The sequence below is a fragment of the Culex quinquefasciatus genome, chromosome 3, assembly GCF_015732765.1.
Source record: "Culex quinquefasciatus strain JHB chromosome 3, VPISU_Cqui_1.0_pri_paternal, whole genome shotgun sequence".
Lineage (NCBI taxonomy): Eukaryota > Metazoa > Arthropoda > Insecta > Diptera > Culicidae > Culex > Culex quinquefasciatus.
In genome coordinates, this window is record NC_051863.1 from 22,496,811 (window position 1) to 22,519,697 (window position 22,887).

General features: G+C 39.6%; 1 protein-coding gene across 10 annotated transcripts in view; it reads left to right on the forward strand.

The window, feature by feature from the left end:
* The window catches only part of LOC6034914 (mucin-19), a 58,326-nt gene extending 41,094 nt beyond the window's left edge, over window positions 1-17,232 (forward strand). For 9 of the 10 annotated variants that reach the window (XM_038265441.1, XM_038265442.1, XM_038265450.1 and 6 more), the window contains 4 exons: window positions 1,907-3,103; window positions 3,173-6,275; window positions 6,527-7,216; window positions 15,805-17,232. In XM_038265441.1, the coding sequence (XP_038121369.1) occupies window positions 1,907-3,103; window positions 3,173-6,275; window positions 6,527-7,216; window positions 15,805-15,863 (5,049 nt within the window). In that variant the 3' untranslated portion in view covers window positions 15,864-17,232. The remainder of the gene's footprint in view (window positions 1-1,906; window positions 3,104-3,172; window positions 6,276-6,526; window positions 7,217-15,804) is intronic. The other variant, XM_038265448.1, reaches the window with a different exon arrangement.
* Window positions 17,233-22,887: the final 5,655 nt, after the last annotated feature.

Here is a 22,887-nt window from a genome sequence, read left to right on the forward strand (position 1 = left end):
AAAAAGGGCGTATTTGTCATAGTCTAATACCTCCTTTAGACACTTTTCGAATTTCGTTAGGGTGGTCCCCTCTTCGATCTAAAAATTCGTAAAAAAAAAATTTTCCAACTCATTTTTTGATTTTTAAAAAAGCATTCTAAAAAGAATTCCTTTAAATTTGAATAAAAAATTAAGGTTGTAAATTTTACTTGTTTTTTTTTTGTGACTGGTGCATTTTTTTAGGAGGTCAACTTTGGCTGTGTTTGACATTTTCTTTGTTCAGCAATTCCCCACGAAAACAGCAGGAATCGAAAAAAGTTATCCGATGTAACCCATAGTTAGGGTGGGCAATTTTCGTAAAAAAATACATTTTCAAAAAAAAATCATAACTTCGCACAATTTTGATCGATTTTAGCTTTTTTTTTATGCAAATGAAAGGTGATTAATTAGGCCTAAAATAGTATAAGATTTCAAAATTGAATTGATTTGAAAATGTTGTAGAAAAACTTAAAATAATGAAATCTTTTTTTAAGACGCGTAAACTGAAAAAAGACGAAAACGAGAAAAACTTTTTTTGCCTTCCTCACCTTACTGAGGAAAGGCTATAAAATCACTCGGAAAATGAAATTTTTAATTAGACCTCCTAGACCTACCTTCATTTGTACATATCGACTCAGAATCACCAGCTGAGCAAATGTCTGTGTGTTTGGCTGTATGTAGACCTGTGTACCAAATCAATGTCACTGGAATATCTCGGCACAGGCTCAACCGATTTTGGCCGGAATGGTTTTAATCGATCCGTCTTGACGTCCCCTAAGCTGCTATTTAAATTCATGCAGTTTTATCATGTATTCAAAAAGTTATGTTAAAAAAACTGCTTCATATTAAATTAAAATTATGGTAAAAAGGGTGGTTTTTCCATGAAACCCTCACATTTTATACATTTTTAGAAAGCATATGAGAAGACCTTTTAGGTGGAGTAAGAATTTTCAAGATCTGACTTCAAAATCAAACCATCCACATTAACGACCCCCGGGTCTTTTGTGGTCTCTATTGCAAGTTTCTGCTCGAACCTAGGAGTCCGAAGGCTTGAATGGGGAGAGCACCCAAACCTCTTTTTACTCCAAGGAACCTCCCACCCCAGTGTTTGAACTGACGACCTTTGGATTGCGAGTCCAACCGCCGCCAGCGATTCCACCGGAGTAGGCTTGGTTTGGTGTGTTGTTTGTACTAATGGCATGGAGACAACTCCTAAACCTGGAATGACTTAAAGGCATAACATTTTACTTCCTCATCCGATGGAAAGTTGCAGCAGATGGGAATCAAACCCAGAATCATCCGCTTACAAAGCGGACAGCGTAACCATTCGGCCACGCACAGATCTGACTTACCTATCTTAAATTACAAGCAGTTTAAAAAAAGGTCTGAATTCACATAACTTCAACTGGTCGGGTCTGATCGCCACGAAAAAAGCCGTGTAGGGAGGGATGCCATTTTCCTCAAAGGCCGTGTCTGTATAATCTTGACAAAAAGTCTGTAGGTAGTCTGTTTTTTTACTCATCACTTATTTTAATTAGGACCTCTTAGGTGCTGCGAACGTTAGGGGAGATCCATAAACATGTGGACACTTTAGGGGGGTTGGAATCACTATAAATGAGAGGAAGGCACCAATCACCTAAAGGTGGAGTGGATTATGTAACGTTTTTTCACTAAAACTCCGATTACTCAAAAGTTTGAGCGATTACCTATACTATTTGGGTATCAAAATTTTCGTAATTGAAACACGCATCATAAGACAAATTTTTTTTTGATTTCGAAAAAGATTGCCCTAAAAAAACTGTGAATGGATTCAACCATTGCTTTTTGGGATTGTTTTTCAATTCATCGAAATCATAATATTTTTTTTTTCTCACCCACCCTTCCGCAGGAACTTCTTGACAAAACGGAGAAGGAAGACCAGGAGCAAAACTTCCCGTTCACAAGCCGGCCGGTCCACTCGAAGCGGGCCTCGGGCCGACCCACGCAGGGCGGTTCCCTGCAGGATCTCCAGGAGGCCGGCCTCAACGACTGCTACTCGGAGTTTCCGTTCGCGCCCGATTTCTACACGAACCTGGGCGGGTTGGGCGTCCAGATGTCCCGGCGGCACCACGGCGGCAGTTCGTTCGGGCCGGGCGGTGGCGACCGCGTCATCAACAACCCGCGCACGCAAAAGCAACGCTACACGAGTTCGGTTTCGTCGCGGCAACGCGAAGGGGGCAGCCTGCCGAGCAACGTCAACGTCGAGTGTTCGTTCTTCAACGATTCTTCGTCGTCGGCCGGTGGGGGGACCACGATTACCAAGTTCAAGAAGCGGGACGGCGCAAGTAGCGGAGCGAAGAGCGACTACGGCACGATGGTCCTGACGGCACCGTTGACGAGCGCCGGAGCCGCGGAACTGATTGAGGCCGTGGCGGAAGCGGCTGGTGGGGCGGGGCTGTGCGGTGGCATGAAGAACACGGAATCTCACCTGATTGATGGGGGTTGCATGGGAGCGGCAGCGGCGGCTGGCCACACCGTCATCGACATGGGCGAGCTGGAATCTGACGAAACGCAGCGACTGCTGGACAACGACGCGTTGCAGCAGAACCTGTACGATTCGGGGCTGGACGATTTGGACGGAAGTATGGGGGATCCGTACGGTAGCAGTAGCACGACCACAAGCGGAGGCAGCAGCTCTTCCGGGGGAGTTCACGGTGCTTCGGGGGTTGGAGGTGCGTGCAGTGCGCTGAAGAAGATTCCGCGCTTCCCCACGACCAGCTACACTAGTCACGCCAAGCTGGAGATTGGCGAGCCGTCGTCCACGGTGCGACCGTCGCTGGTGCACCACGTCGACAAGACCGTCCCGCTGCCCCTGCTCGAGAGCAACAAGAGCGTGGACATTACGCCGATCCAGCTGGGTTCGAGCTACCAGGCCGTCAAGTGCTTCATGTCCAGCGACGCGGGAGGGGGAGGGGGCGTAGGGGGAAGTGGCAGCAGCAGCGTTAGCAAGCAAGACCCCAAGCATGTGATGATCACCGCCAACAACGCCAAGTACATCACCACGCAGAACTTTAGCCAGATGATTTCGCAAGTAAGTTACGCGGGGGTCAGTATTGCGGGTGTGGGGTCCGTTACGGTTTGTTCTAACCTGTTATTCCGTCTTCTTCATTTGCAGCCAAAATATTTGGACGAAAACGGCAACTCGGTGCAGCAGTTCAACAGCAGTCTGCTCGGTGGTTCGTCCGGTTCGTCCTCGTCGGCCGCAACGGTCACGAGCTCGGCCATTTCCTCGGCCGTGTCGTCGGCAGCAGCCGCGGCCGTCGCGGCAGGAGCAGCCGTAGGGATGGCCGCCGGGGCCAGTGGCAATAGTGGCGGCGGGGTTGGGAGCGTCCTCGGCACGGTCAGTGGCGGCTCCGCCAGTGGTGGGGCCAGTTCGACCGCCGGCGGTGGCAAGAAGAAGCGCAATAACAAGTCTGACCGGAACACGGTGCTGGTGATACCGGAGAATATCGCCGGCTGGCGGGGCAAGGAGACGAACATTGAGGAGCTGGTGAATTACATCGATGGGAAGGGGGGTGGTGGGGTCAATCCGAAGAACGGTACCGTTGTTAAAGTGAGTGGAGGTGGGGGTGGGGGTAACGGGAATGGAAACGGTTCCACTAGCGGTGCTGGTGGGGCCGTTGAGAATGGTGTTTCGGAAGAGAAGGCCCCGAAGAAGAAGAGTGAGAAAAAGAAGGAAAAGGCCAAACTGAAAAAGAGCAACTCGCTGGAAGAGCTGAGCAGCTGCAGCCGGAAGAAGCAGCAGGCCGAGGACGAGCAGCAGAGTCAGGAGATGGAAGTGACGACCTCGTCACAGAAGCCGGAAGTTGCGGAAACGGTGACGCTTCGAAAGGCAGGCAAAAAGGGAAGTCAGCAGCACCAAACGACGTCCTCCAATTCGTCCGCGTCGTCGTCTTCGACGACTTCGTCGAACTCTTCCAAGGAAGGTTCCGCAAACAACAAACGAGGCGAGCGACGTTCGTGGGGCACGGAAGAGCTGGCCTACCTTGAGGATCAGCATGTGCAGCAGGAGGAGAAATCTGCGTCGTCGAAGAAACGAGAGGCCAAAGAACACGCGAGTGAACCGCCAGCCGCCGCCCTGCCTTCGTTCAACCTGGGCAAGAAGCGCGATTCGTTACGGATGTCGGTGGAATCGCTGTCGGCGGTTGGTGGAGTGTCGGGAGGAACGGCCGTGGAGGCCGCCGAGTTCCACGTAGTGATTAAGAAGAAGAAGATGAAGAAAAAAGCTCAGAGTTTGTTTGCGGAAGATTCGGGAATGGCCGGTGGGACGTCCGGATACGGTGGCGTTTCGAACAATCGACGGCATTTGGGCGCAGGTCAGAGTTACAACTCGGCAGGTGGCTCACGATCGGCGAACTCCGGTGGCAAGTATCAGACGAGTCAGAGCTTTGCCAACGATCGGGACGCGTACATGAACTCGCTGACCAGCGGAAGTGACGTTTCGCGAAGGAAATCAACCTCCTCGATGCCTCCGTCGGAAAAATCCGACTCGAGCGATGTCGACTCGGTACAGTCGCTGCCCATCGAGCCCTCGCGGAAGCAGCAGCAGCAACAACCCTCGTCCCAGCAGAAGCAGGGCGGCGCCGTTGGCGTCTCGTACGCAGACATTGCGGCCCGAATCCCGCACGCAGATCGCGTCAACAACAATCTACCGGGTGCCGGCGGCGGAGGTTCCAACAGTAGCAACAGCAGCAGCAATAACACCAACACATCCCCGCTGGACAGTGTCGAAAAGTGGCCTCCGGTCCAGGCGACCAGCCCCGAGGACCTTGCTCAAGCACTCAAGTCACCATCCGCGTTCCCGGAACTAGTCCCAGAATCCGAGCAATATCAACAGCATCAGTATGTGAATAGTAGCGTTAGTAGCGTTAGCAGTAGTACCAACAGCAGTAGCAATCTAGGAAGTAACAAGGCGACTTACTCGCAAAGTCTGCTGATTGCGGCGGCGACCACGCCCAAGGCGTCCCTGCCGGAAGAAGCGTCCTCGACGGCGGCCAGTGGCAAACTAGTTAGTAGCGTTAGTAGTGAACATAATGTAAATAGTAGCAACGCTAACGCCAACAGCAGCACCAACACCAGCAATTCAAAGCTGGCGTTACACAAATCCAAGAGTGTCGACAATAACGACATTTACTACTCCAACGAGCACTACCCGGCCCTGGAGAAGACTGTCAAGCCGGCCAAAACGACTTTGACCACGACGACGACCGCATCGACGGTGGCTGCCGCCGCGCCTGTGGCCACCACCCTTACTGCCAACAGCACCCTGCAAGAGCCCAAGTCAGCTTCCGCCGGGAAGACGAGTCCCGTTGCGTTGATATCGGTTCCCCCAGTCACGAATCCAGTCACAGCCGCAAACAGCAGCGTCACCGCCACCACCACCAACAACAACAACAACGCTTCGAACGGTGCCAAAAAATCCAAAAAGAAGGAGGCTGCAGTCGCAGCGGTGACGACACCAGCCAACGACGTCGAATCGATCAACAACGCGCGGAATGTTGCTGGCACGACCTTCGGCCAGACGGCGTCGCTGGTTGACGTCCTCAACAACAACAACAACAACACCAGCAACCCGGTGCTGATTGAGCACGCCGCAGAGATTGATTACTCGCAAAACAACGGATTGACGACGTCGAGCCGGACCAACGGCGGTCCAGGACTTCTGCAGAGCAGCACTCCCAAGACGACCAGCACGACGTCGTCTTCGACGGTGAACAACGTCGGTACGACGACCACGTCCAAGCGGTCCAAAAAGGAAAAGTTTGCCCCGTCCACGAACGCGACAACTCCGCAGCAGCAACCACAACACTACCCAGCGTCAACGCAGCCTTCCGCAAACCACCGGCCCGCGGTCATCATGAACGACAGCAGCACCGCCGCCAACGAGGCGAACCACCACGAGTTCACCTTCGGCTTCGACATCGACCAGGAGCTGCTGTTTGGCGATTGCCCAGAGGACGAGCAGCAGCAGCAGCAGCAGAACTATCAGAAGCCGAGCACCGCCGTCGACAACAACGTTCCTTCGCCGACGAGCAACACGTCCGTACAGTCGACCGACCTCGGCTACAGCTCGATGCAGCAGTCGAGCAGTTCCGTCGCGGCGTCCCCGTCGTCGGCGTCCTCTTCCAGCTCGTCGCAGCAGCAACACCATTATCACAATCAGCAGCAGCAGCAGCAGCAACCGGAAACGTACGAGATGCTCAACTCAACTGACCCTGGTGAGTACAAAGTTTGCTTGTTGAAGGAGGGAGGAGAGTTGCGTACCCTTGACTTGGTTGTGGTTGTTTTGGTTTGCAATCGAGGGGCTAATGTGCGCTAGAGCATGACGTTCGCGATCTTGCAGTTTCCTAGATTTTACCCGATTCCAAGTGTTCGGGTTTAGTTGTGGCTACGTGAGGTCGTACAGCAAGTCAGTAATAACTTATCAAAAGACTCTCCAAACTGACCTCAGAAACTTTTTCCTCCACAGACACCTACCGGGACAGCATCGAGCATAAGTTCCACCAGCCGCCGCCGTCCATGGTGTTGCCCGGACCTGGTCCGCTCTACACGCAACCTCCGCCGCAGCTTCCACCGCCACACGTGCTGGCGCGACAACAGGCTCGTCCTGTCGTGACCACAACTGCCGCGGCCGCCGCAGGACACTACAACTTGCCACCACCACCGGTCCAGCAGCAGCCGCTCCAACCAGCCGTCGTCGACAGTGCCACCAACACGTCCCCACCAACGCTGATGACGGTTCCGCCGCCGCCACTTCCCATCCCCGTTGTGGCCACGGCCGTGCCCATTCCGGTCGTGGTGGCGGCCGCTCAGCCACTGCCTGCCGCCGTACCGGTCGTGCTGGTCCCGGCCGGTCCGCCTCCGGTAGCCGTCGTGCCCGTGGCCGTCGCTGCGAGCACCCCCAACAGCATCACTAGTCTCAACAACCAAACCACGATGGTGGTGGCGCCGGTGCCGGTGAGCGTAACGGCGGAACCACCCCACCTCGAGTACCAGCCAAAGCCGCAGCGGCAAGCGCAGCAGCACGTGCCGGCGCAACCACAGCAAAGTCAGCAGCCAATCCGGGAGAAGATCAAGGAGATTAATCTGCGGTTTATTGCGCCCGAGCAGCTGCAGACGAACCACAACCACGACAAGATTGTCAACTTTGTCGGCATGGGTAGGTACCATTTGCGAGGGGGGGTCATATTGGGAAAAATCTGTATTGTCTGAAAGCAACTAGCACGGACCCCCCTCCCCCCAACTGCGTTACGTAATAAAAGTACGCTCCCTAAGACGCATTGATTTCAACACTTCCAGAAACATGGTTGAACACATTCTTGTCGTCGCGTCACGATTTTTAACCTTGATTTTATAGCAAACTAGCTATAGGCCAGGGATACCACATTTGAAGATTTTCGAGCACAGGCTCAATGCTCAAACGTATTGTTTTGCCATGTTATTCGACGATTTTTAATTAAATTTATTACTCACGAAAAAGATAACAAAGTTTTGCTTCTTTTGCCAAAAACAGATTTGTAAAATATTATTTTGCCAACAAGTTAAACTCATTTGCGTTTTTGTGATGTGCCCGAAAATCTTCAAAATCTGGCATGCCTGCTATAGGCACCACCCATAAACCACGTGGACACATTTTAGGAAATCTCTGGGTCGTCAGTTCGAACCCTGGAGTGGAAGGTTCCTTGGAGTAAAAATAGGTTTGGGTGCTCTCCCCATGCAAGCCTTTGGACTCCTAGGTTCAAGCAGAAACTTGCAGTAGAGACCGCAAAAGATCTGGTCGTTAAAGTGGATGGTTTTATCTTTTTTATGTTTTTATGGCATTTTTGGAATATGCATTGAAAATACCACAAATTAACTTCAATGAAAAAAATTAAAATAAAAATTATCAAAATGACTGAACATACCAAAAAACCAAAACGTGCGGAATGTACAAAATTACTTTAAATGCCAAAAATAATCAAAATTACCAAAATGGCTCGAGCTACCAACATTATCGACCAAGAATTATCAACATCATCAAAACGATCCAAATAGAGTTATCTAAGTCCGCTCTCACGCACACTAGCACGCCATTTAACCTCAATCTTTTTCGTATACGTAAACGTATCTTTAGATAACTCTTTTACCAGAATTCTAGAGCTGCACGAGAAAAGGCCGGATAAGCATTTTGACAGTTTGAACTATTTTGCCATTTCTTAAGCATCAGGTATCATTTTCTCAAAACTCGAAATGGGAAACAAAAGCTGACCTCCCCAGCTACCATTTAACTCTATGCGTTTTTAAAAAATAGTTGCGAATTGCTATGGGAAATTGCAAAATAGTTGCAGCTGTCCAAATGCTTAAGCGCTCTTTCCAAACGTTGCCCCTGAATTATCAAAATGATAAAAATTATCGAAATAACCAAAATTATCAAAATGGCCAAAAATATGAATGATTGATGCCCAAAAATTACCCAAATGATCAAAAATATTAAAATGACCAAAATGATCAAAGTTACTAGAATGATCAAAATGGCCTAAAAGATCAAAATGGCCAAAATTATCAAAACGATCAACATGACCTAAATGATCAAAAAATCAAAATAACCAAAAATATCAAAATGCCAAAATGATCCAAGTTACTAGAATGACCAACATGAACAAAATGGCCAAAATTATCAAAACTACCAAAATAACCCAAAATGATCAAAATTGCCAAAATGGCCAAAAAATCAAATTGATGATCAAAAAACCTCAAATGATCAAAAAGGGTAAAAATTATCAAAATTACCAAAAATAACCAAAAAATAAAATTGATCAAAATGATCAAAATAACCAAAATGATTAAAATGACCAAAAAATCAAATTGACCAAAATATTCAAAATTACCAAAATGATCAAAATTTCTGGTAATTTTGATCATTTGGATAATTTTGGTGATTTTGGGCATTTTGATCATTTTGGTTATTTTGATTATTTTCGAAATTACCAAAAATAACCAAAATAACCAAAATTACCAAAAAATCAAATTGACCAAATAATTTAAATAACCAAAACGATAAAAATCACCAAAATTATCCAATTGACAAAAAAAAATCAAAATAACAAAAAAAAACAAAATGATCAAAATGGCCAAAATGACCAAAATTATCAAAATGATCAAAATTACCAGATTGAACAAAATTACCAAAAATAACCCAAATGATCAAAATTACCAAACTGACCAAAAAATCAAATTGACCAAATAATCAAAATAACCAAAATGGTCAAAATGGCCAAAATCACCAAAATTATCAAAATGATCTAAATTATCAAATTAATCAAAATGACCAAGAATTATCGAAATTACCAAAAAATCGAACTAATCAAAATAACCAAAATGATCAAAATGACCAAAATCACCAAAATGGCAAAATTGGTCAAATTATCAGATTTATCAAAATTACCAAAAATAACAAAAAAAAAATACCAAAATGATCAAAATAACCAAAATTATTAAAATGACCAAAAAATCAAATTGACAAAAAAATCAAAATAACACAAATAACAAATTGATCAAAATGGCAAAAATGATCAAAAATACCAGATTGATCAAAATTACCAAAAATAACCAAAATGATCAAAATTACCAAAAAATCAAATTGACCAAATAATCAAAATGGCCAAAATCACCAAAATTATTAAATCAATCAAAATGACCAAGAATTATCGAAATTACCAAAAAATCGAATTAATCAAAATAACCAAAATGACCAAAATTGCCAAATTGGTCAAAATTATCAAAATTACCAGATTTATCTAAATTACCAAAAAATAAAATTGACCAAACTGATCAAGATAACCAAAATGATTGAAATGACAAAAATTATCAAAATGACAAAAAAAAAACCAATTGACCAAAAAAAAAATCAAAATAACAAAACTAACAAAATGATCAAAATGGCCAAAATCACCAAAATTATCAAAATGATCAAAATTACCAGATTGATCAAAATTACCAAAAATAACCAAAATGATCAAAATTACCAAAATGCCTAAAAAATCAAATTGACCAAATAATCAATATAACCAAAATTATCAATATGGCCAAAATCACCAAAATTATTAAAATATTTTAAATTATCAACGTTACCAACGTTATCAAAATGACCAAAATGAGCAAATGACAAGAATTATCGAAATGACAAAAAATATCAAGTTAACCAAAATGATCAAAATAACCAAAATGATTAAAATGGCCAAAATTATCAAAATTATCAGATTGATCAAAATTACCAAATGACCAAAAAATCAAATTGACCAAAATAATCAAAATAACCAAAATGATCAAAATGGCCTAAATCACAAAAAATATCAAAATAACCATATTGGTCAAAATTATCAAAATGACCAAATGACAAAAATTATTAAAATGACCAAAAAAATCAAATTGATCAAAATAATCAAAATAACCACAATTATCAAAATTACCATATTGATCAAAATCGCCAAAAATAATCAAAATGATTAAAATTAGCAAAATAACCAATAAATCAAATTGATCAATTTCATCAAAATGACCAAAATGAGCAAATGACAAGAATTATAGAAATGACCAAATAATCAAAATAGCCAAAATGATCAAAATGGCCAAAATGACTCAAATTATCAAAATGATCAAAATTATCAAAATTACCAGATTGATCAAAATTACCAAAAATAACCAAGTTGATCAAAATTACCAAAATTACCAAAAATATCAAATTGACCAAAATAATCAGAATAACCGAATAGAGCAAAATGGCCAAAAACACCAAAATGGCCAAATTGGTCAAACTTATCAAAATTATCAAAAATAACCAAAAAAAAAACAAAATTGACCAAAATAACCAAAATGATTAAAATGGCCTAAATGACCAAAATTATCAAGATTATCAAAAAGACCAAATGACAAAAAAAATCAAAATGACCAAAATAATTAAAATTACCATAACGATCAAAATGGCCAAAATTATCAGATTGATCAAAATTACCAAAATGACCAAAAAATCAAATTGACCAAAATGATTAAAATTATCAAAAAGATCAAAATCACCAAAATAATCAAAATGGCCAAGTTGACCAAAATTACCAAAATGATCAAATAGATCAAAATTACTAGAACAGCAGGTCTCTGCTAAGGTTGCCATCTTAATGAAACCAAAACATTACCAACACTACTAAACACCAGAAAATCTCGACAGGGGCTACTTACAAACACAAATGCATGGGCTAGTATGGTTTTGGTGACGGACGCGTACACTGTCAGCTGGCTCTGACGCCACCCACCCACCAAAACAGTGTTGGAATTCGAGCGAGAAGAAGGAAAGTTTATTTTTTCGCTCGCGAGCAAAGAAGAGAACTTGTAGTTTATTTCTCTCCACGCTCGCGCTTGCCTTTTCGTTCGCACTCTCGCTCTTGCCGAGCCGATGATTTTTTTTATTTTGGAAAAAAAAACTTTTTGCGGTACATCGGAAATTCGCAAAAATTTAAAAATATTTTTTTTTCAAGTGTGATTTTCAATGCAGGAAAATGCATTTTAAATTCTTTTCAATTCATTTAGCTTCTATTTCCATACAAATTTTGAAGTTTTTTGAAAATTATTTTTTTCCTGATTTGTTTTTGTATTTTTCATAATATTAGTAAATAAAAAAAATCGCCGGTAAATAAAAAAGATAGCCGATTTTTGGCGAATTGTGGTCAGAAAAAAACGTGTGGTTGGTTATGTTATAGACATGACCGGCATGACAAAGAACAAAAACCTTGAAATTTGAATGAGCTAGTAAAATTAGCTGTCATCATCGACTCGATCGTTGAACGCTGACTGAGCGCGCCGTGATCGTCATTTGGAAGAGACCATCAGTGAACGAACACGAAGTTGAAACGAATGAATGCTGAGCTCAACACTCAAGCGTGTTGACACTGTCAACTTGACAGCAATCATTTGAATGCAGTCGTGGGGAAGGTGATCGGAATTACGGTAGAATTCCAACAAACGTGTTAAATTTTTCATTAAATTGATCGTACTTCCGTGTGACACGTCTCTTAAATTGTTGAAAATTTGAGAATTTTTTTTTTAAATCGAGCCAAACATTTCATTAGGGCACAAAAGCAAAAACCGCGATTCGAGAAAATCGCTTGCAAAAAATGGACAACTTGTTTCAATTCCTATTTAAAAAATAAGCATGACTGATGGTATTTTTACTGATGATTCGATAAAACACACCATTATCCTCAACTCTGCTTTACTGCTTCTTAATTTATGTTGATTTTCGCAATAAAACTCATAATTTTAAAAATCTCGTTATTAGGCCCTTTTAGCTTTCCAACTGCTGTTCATAATGGGCCCTTTCTAAATGCAATTTCGAAGAGAACTAAAAGGGCACTAAAGCGCTGTCACCGGATTGTTGTTTTGAATGATGTTTATGGGCCCTTTTGTTTAGTTAGAAATAATGAGGAATTCAGTGGAAATTTTGATAATTGGTGAAGTTTTATGATCGAATGGAGCAGCACGGTGGGTAAGAAGGGGATTATTATGCAACTTGCATGCACCTCGGAAATTCTTTCTGGAGGTTGTTGGGGGGACTATTCTGAGTCAGAAAAATCAACTCCCAAAATATTCTGTCGGTGAAAACTGATTTTATCTCGATTTGAAGTTAAAAAACCTAAAATATCACCTAAAAACTCAAAAATACGTCTAAAAACTCGGTCTATCTTTGGACAAAGATGTACATTTTCATCTAGATATCAATTTTTAGTTCACAAAATATATTCCTGACATAGTACGCCTTAAATCGATCCATTACTTGAATCCCAGCATCATCAGGAGGTGTAAAATATTGTTATTTCTAAAAAAATATTTTTAATTTGCTCTGGTAAATAACCTGTCATGTCTGAATTCAAAAACTAATGCTGTAGCATCGTTGCAAACGAAATGAAGAACAATTTTGCAGAAAAAAGTATGACATTTTATCCATTTACAGTAAAGTTATGTCTATTTTAGTGGGAAAATTTTTGCCAATTTTCAAAATTCTTTGATATTTAACTCATTCCTGTTATAAACAGCTACTATGATCACACTCGGAAGGATGTAACAAAAAATATAATTTGGCGGTCATTCAGGGGCTGGTTACGATGGGCATACTAAGCTAAAATTCCAAATATGAGCTTGATTAAACTTAACAGGAGCTGGCCTTTTGCTTTTGAATTTTTAATGAGATTTAACTCGTAGAAAACGAGAGATCGAAGTAGCCATGGGCGTGTTTGGACGTAATTTTTTTTCGCTGCCGTAAATTTGACGTTTTCTTCGGGGTTTTTTTTCAAGTTATTTCTCGTTGGCATCTTTTGGCCAATTTTTACAAAATTCCACGACGGTTTCGGATTTGTTCTTCGGTTGACTTTATTCTGTAAGAGAATCTTTCTGTGGCTGAAGACAAAAGTGAAGCTCTCCGTGATCCTTTTAGTATGGCGGAACGGTGAAGATTTCCTGATGGTTCCAGCCTTTCCGGCAAAGCCAGAAGCTATTTGCAACCTGCGGAGCCTGTTCCTTCACTTATACAGCCCCTAAATGGAAGCAGATTCTATTTGATTCGGTTCGTCGACTGAAAACTATCAAGAACCCAGAGAAGGTGACGTCAGGCTGTGTCCAATTCCGGTTGCAGAAAAATGAAGATTGAAGCTGCTTATTGAAGATATCCAGGTTTTGGTGAGATCTTTCCATAATTTTTGCAATGTTTTTTCCATGCCATACCAATATAAATTATATTCTATTGATTAAATGAAATATCTTTCCTACCCCTTCTCCATCTTCCATTTTCCCAATCCCCATTTCTCCATTTCCACGAACCCCATTATTTGCCAAATTTACACTTACACACCCAACCACAACTGATTCGGAGCGTTTGGTACGGTATGTCCACGCATCCTTCCTCCCCTGTAGATTCTGTGAAATGTGATCCGTTCACAGAATCCTCTCTGCGGTAAACACAACGCAGTAGGGCTGGCCGCTTTAATTTTTGCAATTCATTTTCGGGTGTTCTCGGATGTACTGCAATTATTAATACTGACAAGAAAAGTGCTTGGGGCGTAATCTAATCGCAAGACTTTCCAGCATGCTTTCATCGGACTGGCTGCGTTTGTGTTAGATTAGATTAGATTAGATTAGATTTAATGAGATTTAACTCGTAGAAAACACTTTTTTCAAAAATGTAGATCTTTTAGTCACTTTGGCCACTGTGGCGTTTATTTTAAACATCATTGGCGTGTAGGACAGATCCTTGCGGATGTTTTGACTTATATAACATTGAAGTTTTGAGCAAAATGAAATGGCGCGACGCTTATCTTTTCTGCTGAGAAGTTTTTCTAAACAAAAAAAACTGATTTTGAAGGCCTGTACAGAGCTCCAGAGTGCTTCAATTCAATGTTCTATATACCAAAACATCCGCAAGGATCTGTCCTACACGCCAATGATGTTGAAAATAAACGATTCAGTGGCCAAAATGACTAAAAGATCTACATTTTTGAAAAAAGTGTTTTCTACGAGTTAAATCTCATTAAAAATTCAAAAGCAAAAGGCCAGCTCCTGTTAAGTTTAATCAAGCTCATATTTGGAATTTTAGCTTAGTATGCCCATCGTAACCAGCCCCTGAATGACCGCCAAATTATATTTTTTGTTACATCCTTCCGAGTGTGATCATAGTAGCTGTTTATAACAGGAATGAGTTAAATATCAAAGAATTTTGAAAATTGCCAAAAATTTTCCCACTAAAATAGACATAACTTTACTGTAAATGGATAAAATGTCATACTTTTTCTGCAAAATTGTTCTTCATTTCGTTTGCAACGATGCTACAGCATTAGTTTTGAATTCAGACATGACAGGTTATTTACCAGAGCAAATTAAAAATATTTTTTTAGAAATAACAATATTTTACACCTCCTGATGATGCTGGGATTCAAGTAATGGATCGATTTAAGGCGTACTATGTCAGGAATATATTTTGTGAACTAAAAATTGATATCTAGATGAAAATGTACATCTTTGTCCAAAGATAGACCGAGTTTTTAGACGTATTTTTGAGTTTTTAGGTGATATTTTAGGTTTTTTAACTTCAAATCGAGATAAAATCAGTTTTCACCGACAGAATATTTTGGGAGTTGATTTTTCTGACTCAGAATAGTCCCCCCAACAACCTCCAGAAAGAATTTCCGAGGTGCATGCAAGTTGCATAATAATCCCCTTCTTACCCACCGTGAGCAGATAAGGTATGTGAAACATTGAAATTCTTCAAAAGTGTACTGAACAGCAGCCGCGGGCCGTATTCAATATTGTATTTCGACGAAGTTTTTTTTTCTGCAGAAACCCTTGGTGAAACGTAAACCAAACTTTGTTTTGAAGAGAATTAGTGTTAAGAATGTATGAAAAGTTCACTTTATAACATAGAAAGTTCCTTAACCACGAAAAACTAACGAAAAAGAAAAGGGCACAATAGAACTTTTTTTCTGGTTTGGAGTGAACATTGTTATGTGCCCTTTTGTTTTTTTGATTTTTTCAATAGGAAATTGTTTGCTATCAATCTGATTCTTGGAGGGCATGTAGGGAGTGTACTATGGAGTGGAATAGTGGAATAATCTCGAATGTTTACTTTTTGGTTTTGTGCCCTAATGAAATGTTTGGCTCGAAATGATGTACCGACCTTCTAGAAAAACATTGATACTAAATCTTGATTTGTTTTATTTTTTATCTTAACAGCCTGGGAGGACATAATCTGTGGCAACAATGGCAGCGCCAAGTACTACGACGGAAAATAAGCAGCAACATCCCGAGCCCGGGGTTTGACAACAATGTCTCACAATACACACAAACACACATACAGACACTCACACATACACTCACCCGCTAGTACACCGTGTATAGGAGAAACGAAAAAAAAAGAGGGAAGGAAAAAAGTGACTAAACAACTAAACAGAGGACAAAACGAGCAAAAACAAGAATCTACGTCAGAAGTGTAGAGAGAGAGAGAAAAATACTAATCAAACAAGAAACAGTGAGCGACGTGCGCAAGTTGCAAACAAACAAAAAAAATGCCAAGCATTAAAACAAAACAAAAAAATGTCTATCACGCGCACTCAATCTCTGTTACACAAAAGATGTTTGTGTACCAAGCAGTGCAACGCAACTCGACACTCTCCCACACACACACACACACTCACGCATGCGCTCACCACAGACAAAACAAACAATATCGAGCGGAAGCTGCTTAGGTTATATTAATATATAATTATTATCTTTTTTTTTTTGTTTTGTTTTCGTAAGTCAGGAGCGCGCTCTCTCTGGGCCCACTTTCCCACAAAATCGGTGTGAGTGACTGTGTGTGCGTGTGTGTGTTTGTGGAGAAACGCTAACGCTTGTGCCAGCGGCAGAAAAAAAAGAAGATAAGTGGGACAGGACAGATAATGCTTGCTTTGTTTAACTATTATCATTATTAATTAATATTATTAACCTATTGTTTAATTTTATTCGAGATTCTTTAGTTTGTTTTCTTTTGCTTTTTTTTAATGCCTATTGTTTCGGAGAGGGAGAGCGAGAGAAAAAGTGTGTGAGAGAAAGAGAGCGGCAGTAGGAGCAATTGAGAGAGGATAGCAAAACAAGTACTAGCGAGAGAGAGAGAGAGAAGAGAAAAAAAATGAGAGAGCGTGGCGTAAAAAAGGTCAATAAAGAAGAATAGTTTTTTTTCTGTGTAATAAAATCAAACTGCGACTACAAACTCTCGGATATCATTACATTTAGTCATTGCGCCGGAGTAGGAGAGAGAGCTTGTGTGTTTGTTTGTGCGTGTGTACGAGAGTGAGAGAAAGAGAGAGACAAAAAAAAAATCAACATCAACACTAGTAGCAAACAAGTGTCCGAAAAACACCCAATGTGATTTATAGTAACTAATCAATAGGCGCAAAACGCGAATAAAAAGAAAACTTGAAAAAAATAACAACTCGTCGTCGCGCGTTGCAGATCCTCCGGGGAGAGAAAGTGAGAGAGAGAGAAAGAGAGCGAATATCTGAGTCTGTGTGCGTGACTGCAAGTAAGAGAGAGAGAAAATGAGTGCGAGGAGTTGAGAAAAAAGAAGAATAAAAATGGACTGCAGCTTAAAACTGTATCAAAGTTACTGACTGTATTTAAGAATATATAAAAAAAGAAAAATAAATTATATTTAAAAGAAAAGAGAGAAAAAATAGAATGCTTACATATTTAGTAATTAGTAGCAAAGAGAGTAACCGCGGAAGAAGAGGAGTGGTGAAGTAAAAATATACATACGCAAGGTAAGAAAAAAGTGTGCGCGAAACGAAAAATGCGAAATAAAAATGGGGTCGGATCCACACATGTTAGATAGTTTCGGAAACAATTTACTAAAAAGGCATATTAAGTTATGTAGCGACAACACAACGGAACAAAATAACAACAGCAAACAAAAGGTTATCGCGAAATAAAATGTCCATCACTGCTGCTACCCCAACCTAACTTCTGCTGCGTTACGCGCGACTTTGTGTAACGCAAGTAAAATCCTCCCAAGCCCTTGTTCCTTTGAGAAAAGAAGTGGGTGAGAGCAGTTGTCTAGTTTTTCGCAAATTTTTATTTGTTTGTATTTTGTTTATTTGAATGAAAATTGTTTACAAACGATTCATTTTAAATATATGTTTTCTCTTAAAAATATATACGGCAGCGTTTGGAACGGTATGTCCACGCATCCCCCCTCTCGTGTAGATTCTGTGAAATGTGATTCGTTCACAGAATCCTCTCTGCGGTAAACACAACGGAGTAGGGCTGGCCGCTTTTTTGGGTGACTGGCTGCGTTTGCGTTTTATTAGATATTTTTTTTATTTATTTTGTATTAAAAATATATTTAAAACTCCACCGTTTTCTTGATTTCTCGTTCATTTATGCATATTGAAAAAAAACTTCAAAAGTATGAAAAAATTATTCAAAATATTTCTACAAACAATTTGAAAATGTGAAATCAAATTCACAACCGATTTTTTTAAATGAAATTTTGAAAGGTTAAAAAAAATGGACTTTTGTCAGACATTTCTTATTTTAAATTTGCATTTTATTTTTTGAAATATATTTTGCTGTTGCCCTAATATTTCAAGTGACAATCGATTTTTCCCATTTTAATTTCATAATTATCAAAAAACAACAAATGGCAAAAAAAATAATTAAATCTGAAATATCTGGATATAAACTTTGCCCTTTTTCACATATTAGTCGTTATTTTCACCCTACAAAAAGTGAGAAAAATCACGCGAGTTTCAGTATTTTCCGATTATATCTCAATTGAAAAAAAGTTTTTTTGTAATCGAGTCTGACACAAACTATACTTTCCCAGAATGTCGTAGCCGGCCGACGGCCCAGCACCAAGTCAGAACAAAAAGTCGAAATATTTGTATCCTACGATAAACGGACTACGTCATTTTGGTACGCTTTTTGACATCAGCGACTAAGTCTTTGGTGCTAGAAATTGTAGTCTGTGTTTGGGAAACGCTTGGTTTTTCTCTACTGTCGCACTAATTTCTGGCCTAAAGCCTGTTTTTTTTCGAATGCATCCAGGTTTGGTGGAAACATTTATTTTTTATTTATTTTTTTCAAGTTGAATTCTTTTAATCTTGAAAAAAAATATTTCAAAATTATTCATTTAATCATAAATGTCTTAAATAAAAATGTTGAGGGAAGTTTTTGAAATTTTCAAAAATAAATTAGTTAGAAATGGAAACTTTTTTTTATAATTAGATCAAAAACGTAGTTTAATTTAAACATTTAAAAACCATATTTTTTAGTAAATTTTTTTAATCAAACGTTTTCAAAAATCTAGACAAAATCAATTTTGAATTGATTTTTAGAGCGCAAACATTATTGCCGAAGATACAACATCAATCAGATTTTTTAGTAATACATTTTGACTAACACTTTCAAAAATTCAGTGGTCGAAACGATCAAACAAATAATTTTAAAGGCTACTTTGAACATAAAGAAATTGATAGACAATTTTTCATTCAAATAAAAATAAACAACCAAAAATCAATTTGCAAAAATTTAGAGAATTAAAAAAAAAAAACCGACAGAAAGCATAATTTAAAAAAGATGTAAAAAAAGGAGTGAAATAAAAGAGATGGAAAAAGTAGAACCGAGACTCATCCACGTAACGCATCTTGTCATCATCGTTAGTAGTTATCTTTACATTATTAACTAAAAATGAGAAAGAGAGAGCGCGCGAGCGAGAGCGAGAAAACAATACACACACAAACACAACATATTGCAATCAAAAATCACCCATCCACACTCTACTAAATCATGCAAGAGAAAGAGAGCGAGACTCACACACACACACATCCCAAAAACAGTTCATCCCATATTTCAGTGCAACGCGGAAACAAGTGGAGATAAAAAAAAGAGTAAGCAAAATGAGAGCGAGAAAGAGAGAGAGAGAGTGCGAAAAGAGAAGTGTTGTTTTTCGTTTCTTGTTGTTGATTTGTGTCAAAAGCAAACAAACCGAACAAGCGCGATCGTTTTCCGTTTTGTCACGTGTGTGCGAGAGAGAGAGAGAGAGAGAGCGAAACTGGGCGAGTTGCGAGAGCGCGAATCGAAGCAAGCGTTGAGCGTGCGAGAGTAACTTGTTTTGAGAGCGACTCGAGAATTTGGTTTAGTCGGAACCGAAATCCTCGTTTGAGGAAAAAATAAAAGTAAAAAAGTAGCTCTTATTTTTGTTTGTTAAATAATTACTAAGAAGGTATGTGGAGGAGAAGAAAGCGGTTATGAGAGAGAGCCAATCTTACGGAGAAGATGAAATGGCGTATGAGTTGATAAGAAAGGGAAGCTTCAACACTCACACACACACTTTGCCCTACATAGGGTAAATAAATCAAGATTTCGCGAAACGTTGGAAGTTGGCTCTTAGCTTTTGTTGTGCGCGCTTTGAGAAAAAGAAAGAAATAGGGAGAGAATGAGTGTGCGAGTGAAAGAGAGCTTTCGATGGGCATATGTGATTAACTTATGTAAAATAATATTTAAAAATGAGTAGGACAAAAAAAACTATCTCTAAAAAAACTCTATTCAAGCGGCGGGCAATGTGAGTGAATGCGACTGTGCGAAAGAGCGAGAAAGCAAGATAGTGAGCAAGAGTTATTAAACTAATATTAAATTAAACAAATAAATCGCGTGTGTTCAGTGGTGTGAAGAACAAAAAAAAAAAACAGCAGATTTTTCCGCTTTTTTGTTGCGCGCGCGACTCTTTAGAGCCGCAGAGACAGTGCTGCGGAGAGGGAGAATAAAGAATAAAGTGTGAGTGTGTGTGTGAGAGAGAGAGTGAGTGAGTGCAAACGAGAGCAAAAAAAATAAAATCGCGAGTGAAAGAGATGAGAGTGGAAAAAAAAATCTATGAATAAGTCACAGTGGCATACCGAAGAAGAGAGAACTGCATTATAGACTAACTGGGAAGAAAGAGAGGAAGAGAAGGGAAACAAAAAGATCGGACAATGTCGGAAAGCCAATTTCGAAGAGAGAGAGAGAGGTAAAAAAATCACAACTCATACACACTGGTGAAGAATGATGAAGATGGAAACAATGGAACAAAAGCCGAAATAAAGAAAGAGAAAGAGAGAGAAAAAAATAATGAAAAGGAAACAAACATACAACATGTTGCATCAAAATTTAGGGAAAACAAAGAAATTAAATCAAGAGAGAAACAGATGGAAAAAACTGAACCGGAAGAATGAAGAATGTTTTTAATTTATGTTTGTAAATTATTATTGAGAAAAAGAGAAAAAAATAATAAAAACAAAAAAATACCACAAAATGTGTTTCTTTTTTCCACTCACATAATTTTATTGTTTTTTTTTAAGCATTCGTTATTTTTATTTTTAACTTGGGTCAAAGTGAGTCAGGGACGCCAAAGGGTTTGTTCAAATAGTACGTCTTAAGATTTTCATGATTATTAAATAAATCATTTTAGAGTAGTTTACACATAAAAAAAGTTTCAATTATCCGAACTGAACATATCTTTTTTTTGAATCATAAACATGATAATACAGTTCAGACTCGATTATTCGAAGGCCTTGGCAAAATTTCAGTTCGGATAATCGAATCACAGAAGCAAAATGTTATCGTTGTCTTATTTTTGTTTTTTGAGCTAAATTACTCTAAAGTGATTTAGATTTTTAAATCCAAGATGGCGGCCAAAATGGTGGGGATGAAGAAAGGAAAAAAATGCATTTTTTTAATTTAGGCCGTTGCAAATATTTTTTGAAGTTTATGTCTTTCGACCCTGCCGATCCCGATGATGCTATGAGACGCGGGTTCGATTCCCGCCTTATCCACTGAGCTTCTATCGGATGGTGAAGTAAAACGTCGGTCCCGGTTTCTCCTGTCTCGTGAGAGGCGCTGGAGCAGAAATCCCACGTTAGAGGAAGGCCATGCCCCGGGGGGCGTAGTGCCAATAGTTTGGTTTTGGTCCCTCGACCCTGACCAAAAAAGAAAGGGGGAGGGAGGGGGGGGGGCAAAAGAATAAAAATTTAAATTACGAGCCATGGTTTCAACATTTTAATGAAAAAAGTGTTTTAAAATGCGTGTCCAGTTGATTTGCCATCATTAGTTTAAAAAATATTTAAACATTGACGAAAATTTAATTTTTTTGTGAAAAATATTTTTTTTGCGGTGCTGTTCATTGGAACTTCATGAAAATTCGAAACATTGCATTTATTTATTTTCATGGAAATTTTGAAGTTTTTTGGAAAAATATTTTTTGCCCCCTGATTTTTCAGACCAATTGGGTGACGACATGTACTTTGAAAAATATTAGCAACGGCCGTATTAGGAAATCATCGATTCAAATTTCACTAAAATGGGGTCGCAGAACTCAAATTTGTTGAGTCTGGACTGAACCTAATTGTTGATTTTTTTTTCAATTTTTTTATTATGCTTTCAAAAAAAAAAATGCATAAAATCATTTAAAAGTTTTAAATTTTCTGAGAAATATTCGTGATTTAAGGTTTTTTTAAAAAAAAAAGGATCCAATAAGCCCGATTGCAAATATTTTTCAAAGTTTTTGCCCCTCGATTCATCAACAAACCACGTGGACCTTTTTTTGGGAACTGGGTCTAGGGGTTCAAATAAGGAAGTTCATTTTTTAAGTGATTTTAAATCCTTTCCTTAGTAATGTGAGGAAGGAAAAAAACCATTGTAAAATGCATAATTCACCCGTACAGTTGTTATGCAATCATTAGTTTTTTAAAACTAAAAAAAAATGTAAGATTTGACGAAAAAAAATCTAAATAAAATTTGAACCAGACTAAACGGGTGTACCCCATTTGGCATAATGGACATTTGGCATAACGGGTTTTTAAGAAGGTCGTTTGGCATAACTCGTTCAAAAATGTATGAATGTATGAAATGTAGAATGTATGTGCAATTTTGCTGCAATAAGTTTTTTAAAGCAATTTTCTCTTCTTTTATTTTAAAACTTAAAGAAGGCAAAATTATTCAAAAGCTGTGCAGTTTGTTTGTTTTTTTCAATATCTTGCATCTTTTGATTTTTATGCAATTTTCTCTTCTTTAATATTCAACCAAATGGATGTACATTTTTTCTTTCTATAAATATTTGACAAATGAGTTGTTATAAAATTTTCCCTTCTTTTATTTTAATTTCAACTTCAAGAAGGGAAAATCTCTGTACAAAAAAATACTTTTTAAATATTTGAAAATTGATTTTGTTTATAAAATATTCCCTTCTTTTATATAAAAATCAATCAAAGTCTCTTTAAAGATAAACATTTTGCCACTTTTCAAATA